Genomic DNA, 17,057 nt, shown 5'->3' on the forward strand with positions numbered 1-17,057 from the left:
ATTAACAATAACTGACCTGGACAGAACAGAACGGGGACTTTAAATAGTAAGTAGGCAAAACACAGGTGGCGGGGATTAACTAATAATGACATGATGAGGTAACTGATTAAACAAGCTGGGAACTAAAACCAAATAAGGAAACTCAGGAACAGACAGAAAAAACAGAAAAATACAAAACTAAAGTCCAGACATATAACATTACTTCCCCCTCCCGGAAGGCGCGTCCCGCGCCGCAACAGTACTACCGGGGGTGGGGGGACAGCCCTGGAGGCCAGAACAGGACCGGGGGGGGGGGGCCCTGGAGGCCAGAACAGGACCGGGGCAAAGGAGGTCTCCAGGGTGGATCAGGGGGGTCCGGTGGCCATGGCGGGACTGAGGGCTTGGAAGATGATGGCGCAGTGGATAAGACACATGCCTTTGGTGTGAGAGACCCGGGTTCGAATCCACTGTGAGACACCAATGTGTCCCTGAGCAAGACACTTAACCCCCTAGTTGCTCCAGAGGCGTGCGACCTCTGACATATATAGCAATTGTAAGTCGCTTTGGATAAAAGCGTCAGCTAAATGAATAAATGTAAATGTAAGACCATAGCATGGACGGAGCGAGGAGCCAAGACGGAGGCTGGAGAGAGCTGGAGTAGGCGGAGCCGGACAGAACCCAGGCCGCAGTCCTCATGGTGGCCCCCGGTGGAGCCGACGGAGGGAGGAGCCATGGTGGCAGAGATGCTGATGACTCCAGGGAGCCGACCAACGGTGGCGGAGCAGGTGGAGGTGGAGCCCGAGGCGGCAACATAGAGCCGAAGAGCCAGGGTGACGTCGAAGATCCGGAGGTCCAAGGCGGAGCAGATGGCTTCGGCGACCCCGGCGCAGGCGGAGATCCGGATGGCCGCGATGGAGCCGGAGCGACAGAGGACTGAGGTGTAGCAGAAGGGAAGGAGGAGCCCAACGGAGCCGAAGGGACGGGGCGCAGCCAAAGGAGTATAGTCCCGAGGTACAGGTAGGGGGACGACTGACCAATGCGGAGCCGGAGGGACGAGGGAGCTGGAAGCCATGGTGGAGCCGCTGGGTCGCAGGACTGAGGCGGAGTCTGGGTCTCGGAGGCTGATGGCGGAGTCGAGGGAACCACCAGACTCAACGCCACAGGAGCTGGAGATGGGCAGACCAGCGGTGAACCCACGCCACAGATGGTGAGCTGAGGGTGAGCAGATGGGCTGATAATGTCCAGCGGAAGGGGTGTAGCAGAAGGGGACAGATCAATGAGAGGCGGTGGGAGAGGGAGGTTGGGTGGGAGAGGGAGGTTGGGTGGGATTTCTTGCCAAATTGTGATAGCCGATGATGAGCATACTTGAATAGCTGTAACCCAGTCTATGAGATCTTCCAACTCACCCTCAGCGGAGGCGGGATGGGCGGGGCTTTCCTCAGCCCCCGCAATCTCCATGGTAACCTCCACCGTCGCTTGAGCTGTCGGCTGACGCACCTGGTCAGACTTCCGAGGCACACGCTCAGGGGGCGATCGTCTGCTCTGTCACTCCCGATGGCGATGGCTCGACGACCGCGGCAGGCTCTGGCTCTCTGTCTGCAGTGGGCTCTGGCAGCTCCGTGCCGCGAATGGGTCTTCCCCGGAAGGGCTCTGGGTTGTCGACACCCACATGTGATGACCCTGGGCTGGAATCCGCTTCCCCCCAGGATGGATGCTGATCCGGTGATCCACAGTGCGCTGTTGATATAGTCCTTCAGCGTCCAGCACGGATCAGCACGGGGCATGAGGAAGCGGATCTCATCGTCCAACCCGCACCAAAATCCCTCCCATTAGGGTGAGGTCATCACATGTGACGAGATGGCAATGATCCGTGAACTCGGTCACATAATCCTCCAGTTCTCGTCTGTCTTGAAATAAAAATATAGTCGCCCCTGACGCGCTGGCGTTCGGGGCGACGTTTATTGAAGCAATCCTCAGCTTCATATCGGTTTTGCTCGGTTATTCTGTTACGGATTCCTCCAGGCAGGCAGAGAAGAAAAGGTCAGACAATAATCCAAAACAACGGGTTTAATAACATAAAAGTAAGAACTCGTAACATTAACAATAACCGACCTGGACAGAACAGAACGGGGACTTTAAATAGGACGTAACTAAGGCAAAACACAGGTGGCGGGGATTAACTAATAATGACGTGACGAGGTAACTGATTAAACAAGCTGGGAACTAAAACCAAATAAGGAAACTCAGGAACAGACAGAAAAACCAGAAAAATACAAAACTAAAGTCCAGACATATAAAAGTTTGCCAGCCGATGTGCCTTTTGTATATTATAATGGAAAAAAACTAACAACCATCACTATAATGACATTTTTATTTTTTGCATAAAAACACTTCAATTAATTGAACACTGGGTGTATTACAGATTTACAATCGTATAGACTGAATGGTGAAGAAGCTTTTTGCACAGTGGTGGCCACTAGCGGCGTGTGCCCTGGTTTAAACTGCCGCCTCTAGCGAGTCAGTGATTTATTTGTCAGAACATTCAGTTTGCAGAGAACTATTGAAGGTTATTTTTTTCCTGAGGAAACAGAAATCATCTAGAAACAGAATCATTTAGAAGATAAGCTGGTTGCATCTACTGCTTGAGGGGTTAGAATTACGTTTAAGTCTCTTGCATCATGCCTCAGTTGTGGGAATTCAGTCATAATCAATCTGACATTAGCAGAGGAAAAGGTAATCATCCACATTTGATTAAGTGTCCATTGTCAGGATTCAGCTGACCACCCTCAAGGAGTAAGAAGACTGATGAACCACAGTCTGCTAAACAATACATCCCAGAACAGAAATCAGTCATTCCCCCGGCTCCACAACATTTTGTTTTTTTTCTGTTCATGTTTTGCCGTTCAATCTTTGGATCAGACAGATTTGAATGGTTGATGGGTGTTTTTATGTGTAGCTGTAGAAATAAATTCTGCTGCTAACGAAGAAGCCCTTATCTGCCTGGAGGAGTGAAGTGTAGGGTATGGATGAGAACTGTTGAAGTCTTTGGGCGAAGACGAGAAGGCCAGGTATTTTTAAGGATACTAAGCTAAATGTTACCATTATTAATGGGCTGTTACTAAATATGAATCACTCTGTGGTTTTGCTGTGTGGTTTTTGCATGAAATCACCTAGCACTGTTGTTTTTGGTAGAATTTAGTTATTCAGTTGTTCAGAATTTCTCCTCTTTTCAAAGCACTAGACTGATCAGCTTGTGCTTGGGCCTATAAATTACTTTGATTTCTTTTCAGTATCAAGATGAAAAATATTATTCTTCACTTTCAGTTCAGGTCATTCTCAGTGAACATTCCTGAGCTGTTGGGTACATCTAAATCTGATCTCCTGCTGGTTTTATTATTATAGCCAGCAGACAGGATTTAATGTCATTTTGACATTAAATCACAATGTGACTTTTTGTTTCCTGTCATTAGGTCTGGACCTGGAAGAGGGGAAGGAAGGCGGATCCTGGCTGGGAATTAGCAAACGAGGGAAACTGGCGGCACTGACCAATTACCTGGAAGCACGGCAAAATCCAGACGCTCAGGGGAGAGGTAGTGCATATCTTTCACCCATTTGTATTAATGTACTCTACTATTACTGAGCAGTTGACTAGACACACTTAATGTATTACCCAGAAAAATTACTCTTAATAGTAGCATAATTCACCTTTAAAAAGCCTTCATCGTCCATGTACTTTGTTTCTGTACTGAGATTATTTTCCTGCATTTATTTTTATATATAATATATAAAAATATATATATATATATATATATATATATATATATATATATATATATATATATATATATATATATATATATATATATATATATATATATATATATATATATATATATATATATATATATATATATATATATATATATATATATATAAAATATATATATATATTAGCTTGAGCAGATCGAGTCTCTCATCGAAATTGCTATATGCAAACATATATCATAGACTAATATACTGAAGAATCTTATGCTACCAACACTTCTACACTGTAAAAAAATAAAAAGTTGACCTAACTCACAAAAATAAGGCAACCTCTTTCTTTTAAATATATGTTTGTTTTCAAAGCCTTCTACATAATATGGGTAGCATTTGTCTCTTAATACTAAAGGCAAACATTTATGTTAATAGACAAATGTAATTAACAAGTTGCAATGAGATGCACATATACAGTACCTCAGCACACGATTCTCAACCATGGTGAGGATCAACAAATTTTAAATCAGCAAAATATGAACTCTAATCCACATGACAGCTAACTGACAGTGACAACAGCAGCAGGAGCATAAATTAAGCCAGTAAAATGTAAAACAATTATAATATTTTAGTAATAATTAACATAAAATGTTTTCAAGCTGCAATGCATGCTGGGAACTTGTGCAATGTTGCTCAATGTAAAATTGTTTGTTCAGATGACTCAATTTGAAAAGTTGGGAGAACATTTGGATATGTTGTGAATACTTACAACAAATACTTGAGTATCTAAGTAAGGTAAACAAAACAACTTTTGTTAGCGACATGCTTAGAGTATTTTTGTTCAGTTCACACAAAAAATTTAACTGACTTCTCCTACTAAAAATTCTTTGTTCAGGCTACTTTTTTATATTGGTTTGTAGATCTTTTTTCGAAAGTTGGATTTTTTACAGTGTATACATGCACCCCTTCGAATCCATTTTTTATGTATTTGCTTATAATATACAAGCATAAGGCTGAAATAAATTTTACCAAAGAACAGAAGTGCTGAGAAAGTAAAGACAGCCCCGTAAAGGGGCTTGTACAAAATACTTTCTCACAAATAAAAAATAAATTAGATTTTCAAATCAGCAAAATTATTTTTTTTCTCAAGAAAATGTGAGTGGTGCTTGCCTATGCAAAACTCACACATGATGATAGAAATGACCAAATTTTTTACAAGTTCCTATAATAGTTCTGTAATATTCTAGATATGGCTGGGGACTATACTAAAAAATTTTGTCCATTTTTGTCCAAAATGGTTGTTAAGCCCTTCTTGCCGTTTTTTATCATGTTGCTATTTTTAGGATAATGTGGGTGGTGGTTAGGGCATTGCTAGGTGGTTTCTAGGATATTCTGGGTGGTTGTTAAACCATTTTAATCGCAAGAGCCCATGACTCTGGAAGTCTCTGGTCCCTGGATTTTCCCTCCATCCATGTTGGTTTATGGAAACTTTTATGCTCAATAAAGTGGCATTTTTTAAATGGTTGTTCTGAGTGACATACACAAAGTAATGGCTCATAGCTCCAAAACTATAGCAATTAGAGTCAAATGTTAGGTATATATGCATCTGCTGTGTATAGAGGTAGGCGTTGCTAGAACGGACTCAAATATACAATTGGTAGAGTTTCCAAAATATTTACAACGATGTTGAAAAAAAACAAAACAAGCACGGACTGTTCCGGTAACATTGGACAAAATGATTGCATCCCGGAAAGATGAGAGACATGTCTTTAGCCATGTAGCATGTTACATCACTCTGTGAGGTATATCTGTGAGGTATGTCTATATATGGCCCTAGTTTTAACACATTGCAATTTTTTTTTACATTTTCAAATTTCAATTTGTCCAAATTTCAATGCTCCAATATAAACCTTATTCTAATGATGTAGTTTTAGTCTGTTAACGTTCTTCCTGGAAGGTCTTTATTCATAACAACAATGCTGAAGAAGTTAGGCTGAATATTAAGTTGGGATGCCTTAATTGTGTTCTTCTTAATGATTGCTGACATGTTCACATAAACGCACGCATATGGTTTGTGAGGCCGGAGACGAGAGCAGCTGTTCACTGCAGATCTCCACTCAAATGACTAGACTGCTCACTGTCATCACTCCAATGTCTGTTTAGGTTCTTCAAGGCCTCTTTATAAGCTGACGCCTCACTAGCACTTACCATCAAAAGCATATCGAACACACCCCTCCCCTCTGTTCATGCCACTAAATATAATCAAGCCATGCCACTAAATGTAATCCAAACAACCCAGCTGTTATTTGGATGGTTGTACTCAACAGCTGCATGCAAGAGCTGCAGAAATATGGCTCAGTACATGTTGTTCAACAAATTGCATTAATTAGAGCAATTAGATCTCTAAATCTGCCTAAATTACATATTTGAGAGTGGACAAAATGAAATGACCTTTGCCAAGCAGTTCACAACCCATTCCTCCTTTTTCACAATTCATGGTTGTTGTAATAAATTGGATTGACACATGCCTGTCTTCATTTATTATTTTTATTCAGGTTTCCTGGTGTCTAACTATTTGACCGATAACTTGGACAGTTTCGCGTACCTCCGTAAAGTGTCTTCAGAAGCTCATTTATATAATGGCTTCAATCTCCTTACTGCTGACTTCAGGTGAGTGGTGGAAGGCAAATCTTGTTTGGTTCTTTCTAAAAATATATATAACCTTGTTTAAATGGTGAATGCCTTGAATAAATCAAATGGTTTACTGTTAGTGATTTCCCTCACTTTGAGAAAGCAAGCTCATTCAAACTAATAGGTTCAAGTAATACCTAGATGGTGTTTTGATATTTTTCAGAGGTGAAGTTGTTGTATTTGTGAAGGTTTTTGGTGGCAACTATGCTCATAATTTAGTTTTCAAATAGCTACATCAAACTAATTATTTATATATAGCTATTTCATGATACAATTTTGTTCAAATCAGCTTATTAATTAAAATGCTGTCAAATAATAAAACCTGAAATGCCTTTGATATACCGTTTCACAGAGAAAAAAAAAAAAAACTAAATGATAATGTGATGCATTTGTAAGGTCCACCCATCTGGCCCAAAGAAGGTTTCCGATGGTGGAGAAGGTTTCCTGCGTGTTCGGTCTTTCCAGTGTGCAAAGTTCTTCAATTTATGTTAAACTCTAATCTGACTCCATTTTATCATTTAATCTGACTCCATTTTATTATGACCTCGTATTTAGCTTGAAATACAAATTGATTGCTTGTCTATTCCTAATTAGTATTCTTCTGATATTTGATTATTCTAGTTAACTCTTGACTTTATATTTACTCGTTCATTCGGTTGCTCATGTCTTTAACAAGGATGCAACGTAATCTACTAGAGTCAATAATTAGAGTAAAACAGAATAAGGTCAAATGTATCAATTTATTATCAGTCAGGTAAATACTGTATGTATTATGTCAATTCCACAACAATTCAAAGAGATCAAATCATATCAATACAAAACATCGAATTCTCAAAGATAAATCTATGAGTAAAGAATGCATACCTGACTTTCTAGAAATGCATAGTGTAAAGTATTGAGACATACCACACTACGGGCTTCTGGCTACAGAATCGCCCCGACCCTTTTGCCACATTTCCTTAAGTACCTCAGACCAAGACCAACACCCCTGAAATGTAGGCAGGAACTCACAATTTGAATTTGCTTTGATCAAGCCGAGTTAGCACCTTTTGGGACAGAAGGTAATTTGCATGAAAACCACTAGGTGCTGATCCGCCCTCTACAGTATGCAAAATATCTCTGAACTCTTAGGATCTGTATTACCTTTTAGTTTACTTCTTATAAGAATGAGACCATTGTACCAGTCGCCCTGAGACAATTCAAATGATACCAAACATGACTGTAAATATCACTTGCATTAATGTAGAACTTTACATTCTACTATCGACCATTCTGAGTGAGCTGAGTGAGTGAAGGATGGGTGAGGGGAAAGAAGGGGATGAAAAGGAACTGATGCATATGTGAGAGAGGCATTTTCCTGCATTTTCTCTCAGTGGGATGTGGAGACAGATGTCTGTATGTTAATGCACTGTGTGTGTGTTGTCCATCTCAGGAATTGAAAGTGTCTGAGGTTCTGTAATTCTTACAGAATCTTTCATTTAAATCCAATTAAATCATGTACATCTCAGCTGTCAGTTCACTAATTAAAACCACTCGTCACTAATTATAACCATTTGGTGCCACTGTATATCAAGCCTATATAAAGAGACTCAAAATTTTGAGAAATAGCTCTAAAATTACTACAAGTGAAGTGCCAGTCTTTCATGATCTTATGAAATGAGGATGACATGACAGTGATGATACTGTCTAAGCTCTGGAGTCCTTAAGAGGGACAGCAGGCACTGGTGCCACCACCTGCTCTCCATATACCAAAGCTCAAGAAGTCTATTTAGAATATAGTCTGAGCAGATGGTGTGTTTCCAGCAGCGTGACTTTCTCAGAGCATAGTCATTTGAGGCGATTTAAGAAGATGGGATTCATGATTCCACATATTAAAGGCCAAAAATAATGACGTTTATTGAAATAATTCATGTTTTTGTGTGTATAATACCATAATAGTGGTTCAGTGTAGAGGATGTCCATGCTTATTTTACATTTAGCAAACTTGTAGCCTGAGGATACATTCATAATGAGAGTAATATGAGCAATAGCAATTGGAGTGAACACACATACTGTAGCTGAGTAGTATTTCACAATTCAATTGACGCTGCAATGTATTTAGCTAGATATTATGATATACTTAAAACGAGTCATCATCACCCTATACTTTAGCTTGCTGAAAGGCTGTCTGCTAATGTAGTGATTATTACTTTAAGTCCATGCTGTCATCTGAGTGACTTGGAGGGATAACATTTGTCCATTCATCTCTGTCTCTTCAAGCGAATATTTATAAACAGAAAATACATTGTAAAGCCACTCAGACTCCCAAACCCAGTAATGAAACCGAAAGCCATAGCTGTGTGGCGTGTTATTCATTTGTTTACCCTTTTAATAAACAAGACCATTATTGAGCTTATTGGACTCTCGCTTTCTTTCCGTGGCCACAAAGGACAAAATGATACATGTCCAGATAAACTCTGAGGAATTACAATGAGCATTTTGTGCTGAAATCAATACAGCTGTCTTCTGTAAATAGAGACGGCCTTTCTAAAAGAAAAAAGAGGTTTTGTTTGTTCTTCTATAGAGATGTGACTGACAACAATGATAATAGCCTTATGTTTTATGTGATATTTCAGCCCAATGAAAACATTTTCTGCTTCTTTAGATCAGGTTTGGTATTAAAATTCCTCTGAGTGTGCTGCTCACAGCTTTCGCATAATAGACTATATAGATCCTTTCAAGGGCTCGTTTCATGAGGAATCAAACTTTCCTTGATCTTTGGAGATTAAAGTGTTCGTTCTATAAATTTCAGAATTTCCTCCCCAGTAAAAATGACCATTTATGGAAATGGCTGCAAAAAAGGCTCTCATTCTACACTTCTGAGACTGTTTGGGGTCTGCAAGTTTTTTTTTTTTTTTTTTTTTTTTTTTTTTTTAAGTATCTTATACTCACCCAGGCTCTATTTATTTGATCAGAAATACAGTATAAACCATAATATTGTGCAATATTATTCTGAATATTATATATTGTGAAATAATATTATTTAAAATAGTTTGAAGTTGTAAAAATTAGTTTTCTTTTTAATGTATTTAAAAAATTAGTTTAACTCTCTGTTGTTAAAACTGAATTTTCTGCAGCCAGTCTTCAGTGTCACTTGATACTTCACAAATTATTCTAATATGCTGATTTGCTGCAGAAACGTTTCAATGCTGAAAACAGTTGTGCTGCTTAATGTTTTTGTGGAAATGATGAATATAATGTTAAAGTCTTTTTAATCAATGTAATGCGTCCTTGCTGAATAACATTTCTTTGAAAAAATCTTACTGAAGATTTTCGAGCAGTAAACCCATATTAATCCAACTTGAATCAAACTTTCCTTGATCTTTGGAGATAAGTGTTCATTTTGTAACTTTCAGAACTTCATCCCCAGTGAGAAAAGACCATTTACTAAAACGGAGCTGCAAAAATGAACTGCTTTATTTGAACACTTGGACATGTCCAGCACTGTTTGCATGGCAATGATCTCTAGTCGGTCAAGGTAGCGTAATGTAGAGGAAGTAAGATAGGTACTATATGTGGCACATTTCAGCATGTTGTTTTGATCCTGTCAGAATGGAATGCAGGCTTTGCACAGAGGTGTTAAATGTGTTAAAAACCTGATTGGAAATGACAGCAAGCCTGCAGTTCACAAATAAATGTTTCTCATTTCATGTGCAATACTGCATTTACGCTGAAGGCACAGCAGTAACTACTTAAACTAAATATATACAAAACTTTATCAAAAATTCTAACAACCAGACATTATGAAGAAAATAAACAACAAAAATAGGTAGATATAAAAATAAATAGTAAAAAAACTCATGATTATGATAAAACTGATTTTCAAACCTTAAGTTTTTTTCTGTACATTATAATTATTAAATTATATATTGTGTATGGCATTCATGGGTGTAGCTGGATAATGTTACTGTTATGGGTGTAGTTAAAATTAGATCCCTGAAAGTTGGTATGATAGATGGGTGTGAAAGATGGGTGTGTAACCCTAAATTTTTTGTCTGGTGACTGGTTGACTGGCTGTTCTTTCTGATCCAAATCTCAAAATGCAATCACCTTGGCATAATGCTTAACTTATAACTGAAAATTTGCAATTTGAGTTTATTTTGTTTAAAATAATATTAGGAAAGCATGTCTCCAGTATAAAATTTTGTAATTTGAGCTGATTGTTGGTTTTCTAGCAATTATTGTACTGCATTAATACATCATTAGAAGGCTATTTGTCTCTCATACTGCAGTCTTTCAGTGCAATTAATGCATTCGTGGAGATGGATAAGGCCATTATTAGAAGGTATTTTCTTTGTGCCAATGTAGTTTGCGCAAATTAAGTTCTTTTTATAGACTCTGCTGGTGTAATTGTGAGTTATGTATATTTAAACAAGAAGATACAGGATATAAACAGTAGCATTTACTATTTTATGTTTGTTTAGCATGTCTGGAATGTTACATTGACCAGTCATCATCCCAGACCAGAACTAATCAATTTTGAGTATATAATATAAACAATATGTTGCACATGCAGATGAATGAAACTGAATATAGAGGCGGGAAAAAAAAAATTGTAATTACATCAGCTCAGTGCACTAAATCCTCCAAAAAAAAACCTAAATTGGCCATTTCTCCTTTCATAGCCATCCTCCTTTGTCTCCTGGGCCAATATAATGTCCTCTGAAACACACGGCTATATCACCATAGTTCCATCAGCAGTAATGAGCTTCACTGAGGATCCATCCACGAGATTCATGTGTATGAAAACAGGAACATGTCTAATCAGATAAATTAATGATAAACTGACTGAGCTCATATATACAAACTGAAAGGGGATTCACTCTCCTCCTTAATTACAGGCTGATTTAGGAAGGTTTCTTTCATGAGTTGATGAAGGACAGAGACTATCTATCTGTCTGTCTGTCTATGTCTGTCTGTCTAAATCTGTCTGTCTGTCTATATGTCTGTCTATATCTGTCTGTCTGTCTATGTCTGTCTGTCTAAATCTATCTTTGTCTGTCTAAATCTGCCTTTCTGTCTGTCTAAATCTGTCTGTCTGTCTGTCTAAATCTATCTTTCTGTCTGTCTAAATCTATCTTTCTGTCTCTGTTTAAATCTGTCTCTGTCTGTCTGTCTAAATCTGTCTGTCTGTCCATATATCTGTGTCAGTCTGTTTATTTTATTTGTCTATAACAAAGCATGTGGATAATGTGCATACATTTAAATATGTATATGTGAAATAAATGACTTGTTTTTGTGAGTGTTTTTAGTTTGTTGATTTGCATTGACTTCCTGTACAGTTATAAATGTATGCATTACATAACAATGGAAATAGTTTCTTTGTTTACAATGACAAATGATGCAAAAATAGCTGTAAATATGTGTTTAATTGTGTTTTAGCAGTGAGCACTAACTCATTTTTTTTTTCTCCCTGTGTTGTCGGATGCAGGGCCAATGAAGACACATTGTGTTACTATGGAAACAAGGGCAGTTCAGAGCCCATTCATCTCAAAGCAGGTTTGTTCAATCCTTCAGTTAGCGCTCTGTGTTCAGACGCCAGTGGTCCTGCATAAAGCACTGCTGTTTGCAGTGTTACACCTACCATCTGCAGTACAGACCACTTTCACCCGTTCAGCGACAAGATTGGTGGGTGTGTCTCACTCAGAGCTCACAGGAAGTGATGGATGATTGTGTTTGTTTCAGCAGGAATCTATGGGTTGAGTAACTCCCTTCTGGAAACTCCGTGGAGAAAACTGCAGCAAGGCAAACAGCTGTTCACCAGTGTAGTGAACAAAACACTGCCCCCTGATGGCTTAGTGCAAGAACTGCTCCATATCCTCAATAAGGAGGAGCTGTAAGTGTGCACACTCCTTCATTATGAAAATTAGTATACTCTTGCTTTTTTCTTCTGTTTCTCTTTATCTTCCATCTACCTTTATCTTTCTTAAACAATCAAACCAGCATCCATCCTTTTTGATCCTCAAGGAGCACTTGAGGCACAAAGCATATGGATTTTTAGTGTGAAGAACAAGCAGCTTGATTTTTGAACTCTCATTTCTTCAGGTTTTACAAGGTGAATGCAGGCAGCATATAATGAATTTAGATATTAAAAAGCAGCTCTTCAGAGTCGTACACTGGAGGAGTCCAAACCTTACCTCCATGTTAAAGGGGTCATATACCGAAATATACGGAAGTCCATTTCCACCGTGTAAGAAAAAAACTCATGCCATAATTCAAAATTATGACACACTTGATTTATCCTTACGAGTAGTGTTGTTTCAGTATTCTGTACCGATACCAGTGAAAATCCACGATTCTCGGTACCAATTTCGGTACCAAAGCGAAACACAAAAACATGCAAATTAAAAAAACATACTACTTTTATTAATAAAGTCAAACAAAACTAAAATGTTCAAAAATCAAAGCCATTCTTTTATATTTATTTAAAATTGTGTTTCAAGTTTTTCCGCAAGTAATAAAGTATGAAAAACAGTAAAACAAGTTTCACCCAAATTTAATTTGTCTTTTTAATTAATGAAATTTAAACACATTTATATTTGTTTTGGTAAATAAAGGGGATTTACTGTTAAAATTAAAATATGGAAGAAATATTGTGTGATTATTTCTTTAAAAATAAAGATTTATAAATTTTTTCAACAGTAGTAATAGTATCACATACATCTACTAAATAATAGTAATATATTTCTGGCACAAAGTCTTTAAGATAAACTTTTATTTTGACTGGTTGCCGTGAATACCTTTACATTTCTCAGTGTGTGTAGCTATATGATGCTGGTTTTACTCAAATGAAGCGGTAAAATGCTCTTGAAGTGACTCTCAGAGCAGTTCTGGAGATGTTGTTTATGTATTTATGTCCTCATTGAGACGGCAGATGATGAAATCACCGCGAGCAGTGTATGTAGTAAAAAAACGTGCATCTCTGCCATTCATTCATTCACACGGAGACTCGTAGAACATGCATGACTCATATTTGAATCGACTTTTGCGGCTTAATATTTACAGATACTAGTCCATGTCGCGATTTGATTTAAGTATAATGATCTACTTTTGATTAATTCATCCAAACTTTGACAAATTCCGTGACATTCCGTGCTAAACTGTAAATTCCGTTTTTATAACTGGATTCCGAGATTCCGTTATAGTGCCAGACGTGTCCCCCTGCTTAAGCCAGTACATGTCCGGGCCCGTCTGAAGTTCGCTAGAGAGCATTTGGATGATCCAGAAGAGGATTGGGAGAATGTCATATGGTCAGATGAAACCAAAATAGAACTTTTTGGTAAAAACTCAACTCGTCGTGTTTGGAGGAGAAAGAATGCTGAGTTGCATCCAAAGAACACCATACCTGCCGATAACTTCCGTAACCCGAATGAAACGCGTTGATTGACATGCTCTTGCTTTTGCTCTGGTTGATGTGTGTACGTGCTTTTCCTGTGGAAAAGTGCCCATACAAGGAATTCCGCACTTTGACATGAACATACAGAGCCATAATAAAAAAAAAACTTTCCAAAACTTTACTTATGCAAATCCAAAACCAGTGTATTTGACACGGAAACACTTGTTTTTTTAGACTGGTCATGTTTAGCATGAGAATCGATGGGGCAAGGCACCGAACCCCCAACTGCTCCCTGGGCACTGCAGCAAAAATGGCTGCCCACTGCTTCGGGTGTGTGTCCATGATGTGTGTGTTTGTTCACTACTCACTGCTATGTATCTGCACTTGGATGGGTGAAATGCAGAGCACAAATTCCCAGTATGGGACACTATTCTTGGCCACATGTCACGTCCTTTCCTTTCCTTTCCTTTTTCGTTTCAATGCTTTAGCAGTGTAAATTAAATAGCATTAGACATTACCTTTTATCAAATCACCGGCATGATTGGTCACACTAGAGTTATCACAATCTCACCTCTGCTCTTTTCAGAAACACCCCTGACCCCGCACAGGAGAGTCAAGGTGTGGGCTTCAGTAAGGCCATACTCCAAGCCCTGTCTGCAGTCTGTGTGCGCTCACCAGGATACGGCACAAGGTCCCATCATGCTATTCCAACTTTTACTCCTTTCTTTTTCCATAGAGCAGGGTCACACTCAAACAATTTGTGTTGCACTTTCTATCTTACCTCCAATTTTGAAGTGTTATATTTTTGTCTGTCTATCCCAGGACCAATACAGTCATCCTCATCGACCGAGAGGGAAACGTGAGCTTTACGGAGCGCACCATGCTAAACTGTGACATCACCCAGTGGAGCACAAATAGCTTCCACTTCAAACTGCAAGAATGAGAGCCAGATGCCAGGCCAAGGGTAGAAATCTTTCACGCTGTGCCTTTATCCAGCCACTATCTGCTCATGCAGCACCACCAATATGAATATCAAGACTTAGTTCGGACTTTCCAGTTTAAATGGGAAAGCGATTTGATTTTTGCTACTGCTCTGTTCTGAGAGGAAGCTTGTTTGCACGTTCTTGTTTTCTTGGTAATTCTTCTTTCTCATATCTGTGGCTACAAACACCAGATTTCCATAGTTTACAATATTGAAATCCATCGACAGATTTCATTCAGATCAGTTCAGAAAGGTGAGCGGATTCCATCTGAATCTACTCATGAAGTGTGAATTTTGAGTGCTTGTCATTCAATCTGATAAGTATGAAGAATGTAAAATGTTATCATCTACTGAATCCCATTTTATCTCAAACTGTCATTGGCATGGAATGCTGTTGGACAGAGTCATTTAAGGTGCAAGATGTCTACTGCCAAAGAATATTTGTGTCAGTCACAATCATTATGAGAACACAAGAAAATAAAACATGTTCATAATCTTGCACAATGTAAACTTTACTTGCTATTCAGTTCATTTGTTATCCACAGTAATGCCTTTCACTCAGGAATATGCTGAGAGCTACTGGCAAAAACATTTGAGAAAGTTTTCTTTCTTTTTTACATTAAACCGCATCTTAAATTGAAAATCCTTTGTTTTTTTTTTGTTGTTTTTTTGTCATATTAAATGAAACTCTCTTGATTTCGCTTTGAAAGTGTGCAGAGTCTGCAGTCTGTATGGATTGATATTCCAATTGCTGCTTTCTAAATGTTATCTGAATTCTAATAGCAATGCATCCATGCATTTTGTCAGCCGCCAGGAATCCGACACGAACTTGTCATTTGTTGTCACATCGTTAGTTGTGCCTGAAATGTAGACTTTGGCTTTTAAATGACAATTATCCACATGCCTCTGAATCTGATATGTACAGTACTTGGTACTTACAGTATAAAGTTTGTGTGTGCGCATGATTATGTGGTTTATTAGGACACAAATGTGTATAATGACATGGGTATAACAACATGAAGGTGATTTATGAGGATACTTGGGTGTCCCTGAAACTCAAAAGGCTTATAAATCATATAGAATGAGTTTTATTTTGAAAATCTAAAACTGCACAAAGTTAGGTGTAGAAATACGGTTTTTATTGTGCTGTATAAAAACCATTATGTCTATGGAGAGTCCCCGTAAACCATAAAAACGTGTTTTTTCTTGGTTAAAGACCGTGAACGACATACACATTTTAGTGGGCCCAGTTAGCTTTTATAAACTAACAGCAACATTTTACTACAAAGAAAATCAAAAGTGCGAGCTCAGGCATTCCGTTGAGTGCAGTGACCTGTGTTCTCTTGTCTTTATGTGCGTCAAGAATAGAGCATTTACAATGCTCATTAATGAAGATTGCCTCAACATAAAACTATCATGTTTGTTTAAGCTATTTCAGCTGTTATTTAATATTGAGATGTGTCTGATTGTGGTGTGCTGCCATCTAGGGACAAGTAACATTTTTAAATCCCACATGTTGAAGCTGATACTAAATTAAACTATTTATTTGTGGAAATTGTCTTGAATTATTTAGACAAAGACAATCATCATATAAAATTGGACGTGAAACATAAAAAGGAAACCAATTGTATGTAATCTAATAACCTACTTTTAATTAAAACCCAAGCACTTCTAAAGAAATTGTTTCAGAATTAGAATTGCATTTCCCTCATCCTGTGCATTCTTACTATTCAAATTTCATAAAAGTTAGTCAATTCATTCATAATAATAAACTAGTTGGATTTAATCTTCTCAATGTCTCTGTCCATTCTGCATTTTCAAGGAGTGTAATGAAATGTAAATTTAGAGAACATTTTAAAAAGCAGTTCTTCTGACCCATTTATGATTAGGTGTCCTAAATTCAATTACGCAATGCAATTGAAGAACAAGTCCTCCATATTCATTTTCTTTTGGCTGTATTGATATCTTAATTAATCAGTAATATGCTGCATTTAGGCAGACACAACAGACACAGAATCAGTAAATATGCTTCAATAAAATACCTTATTAAAAACACAACACAAAAATGCAAGCAATCTGATTTGGTTTTTTTTCAATCATAAGTTCTTGTCACAGCAATATGACAGCCAAGATGGACAGGCATGTTAGTACATTTATATTCTTTTTGTACCATGGTTATTACAAGAAAAATCATTGTTCTGGCCAGTAAATAATGGATATATAAGGATACATTACATTTTTTTCTTGCAGTGACGCTGTTTGCCTTTGAGCATC

General features: G+C 38.1%; 1 protein-coding gene across 2 annotated transcripts in view; it reads left to right on the forward strand.

Annotated features, from left to right (window-relative positions):
* The window catches only part of tango2 (transport and golgi organization 2 homolog), a 33,316-nt gene extending 16,485 nt beyond the window's left edge, over positions 1-16,831 (forward strand). Inside the window, exons 4-9 of one of the 2 annotated variants that reach the window (XM_079418465.1) lie at positions 3,450-3,569; positions 6,291-6,405; positions 11,897-11,964; positions 12,151-12,301; positions 14,388-14,492; positions 14,624-16,831. In XM_079418465.1, the coding sequence (XP_079274591.1) occupies positions 3,450-3,569; positions 6,291-6,405; positions 11,897-11,964; positions 12,151-12,301; positions 14,388-14,492; positions 14,624-14,744 (680 nt within the window). In that variant the 3' untranslated portion in view covers positions 14,745-16,831. The remainder of the gene's footprint in view (positions 1-3,449; positions 3,570-6,290; positions 6,406-11,896; positions 11,965-12,150; positions 12,302-14,387; positions 14,493-14,623) is intronic. The other variant, XM_079418466.1, reaches the window with a different exon arrangement.
* The last annotated feature ends 226 nt before the right edge of the window (positions 16,832-17,057 follow it).

The sequence above is a fragment of the Barbus barbus genome (assembly GCF_936440315.1).
Source record: "Barbus barbus genome assembly, chromosome: 6".
Classification (NCBI taxonomy): Eukaryota; Metazoa; Chordata; class Actinopteri; order Cypriniformes; family Cyprinidae; genus Barbus; species Barbus barbus.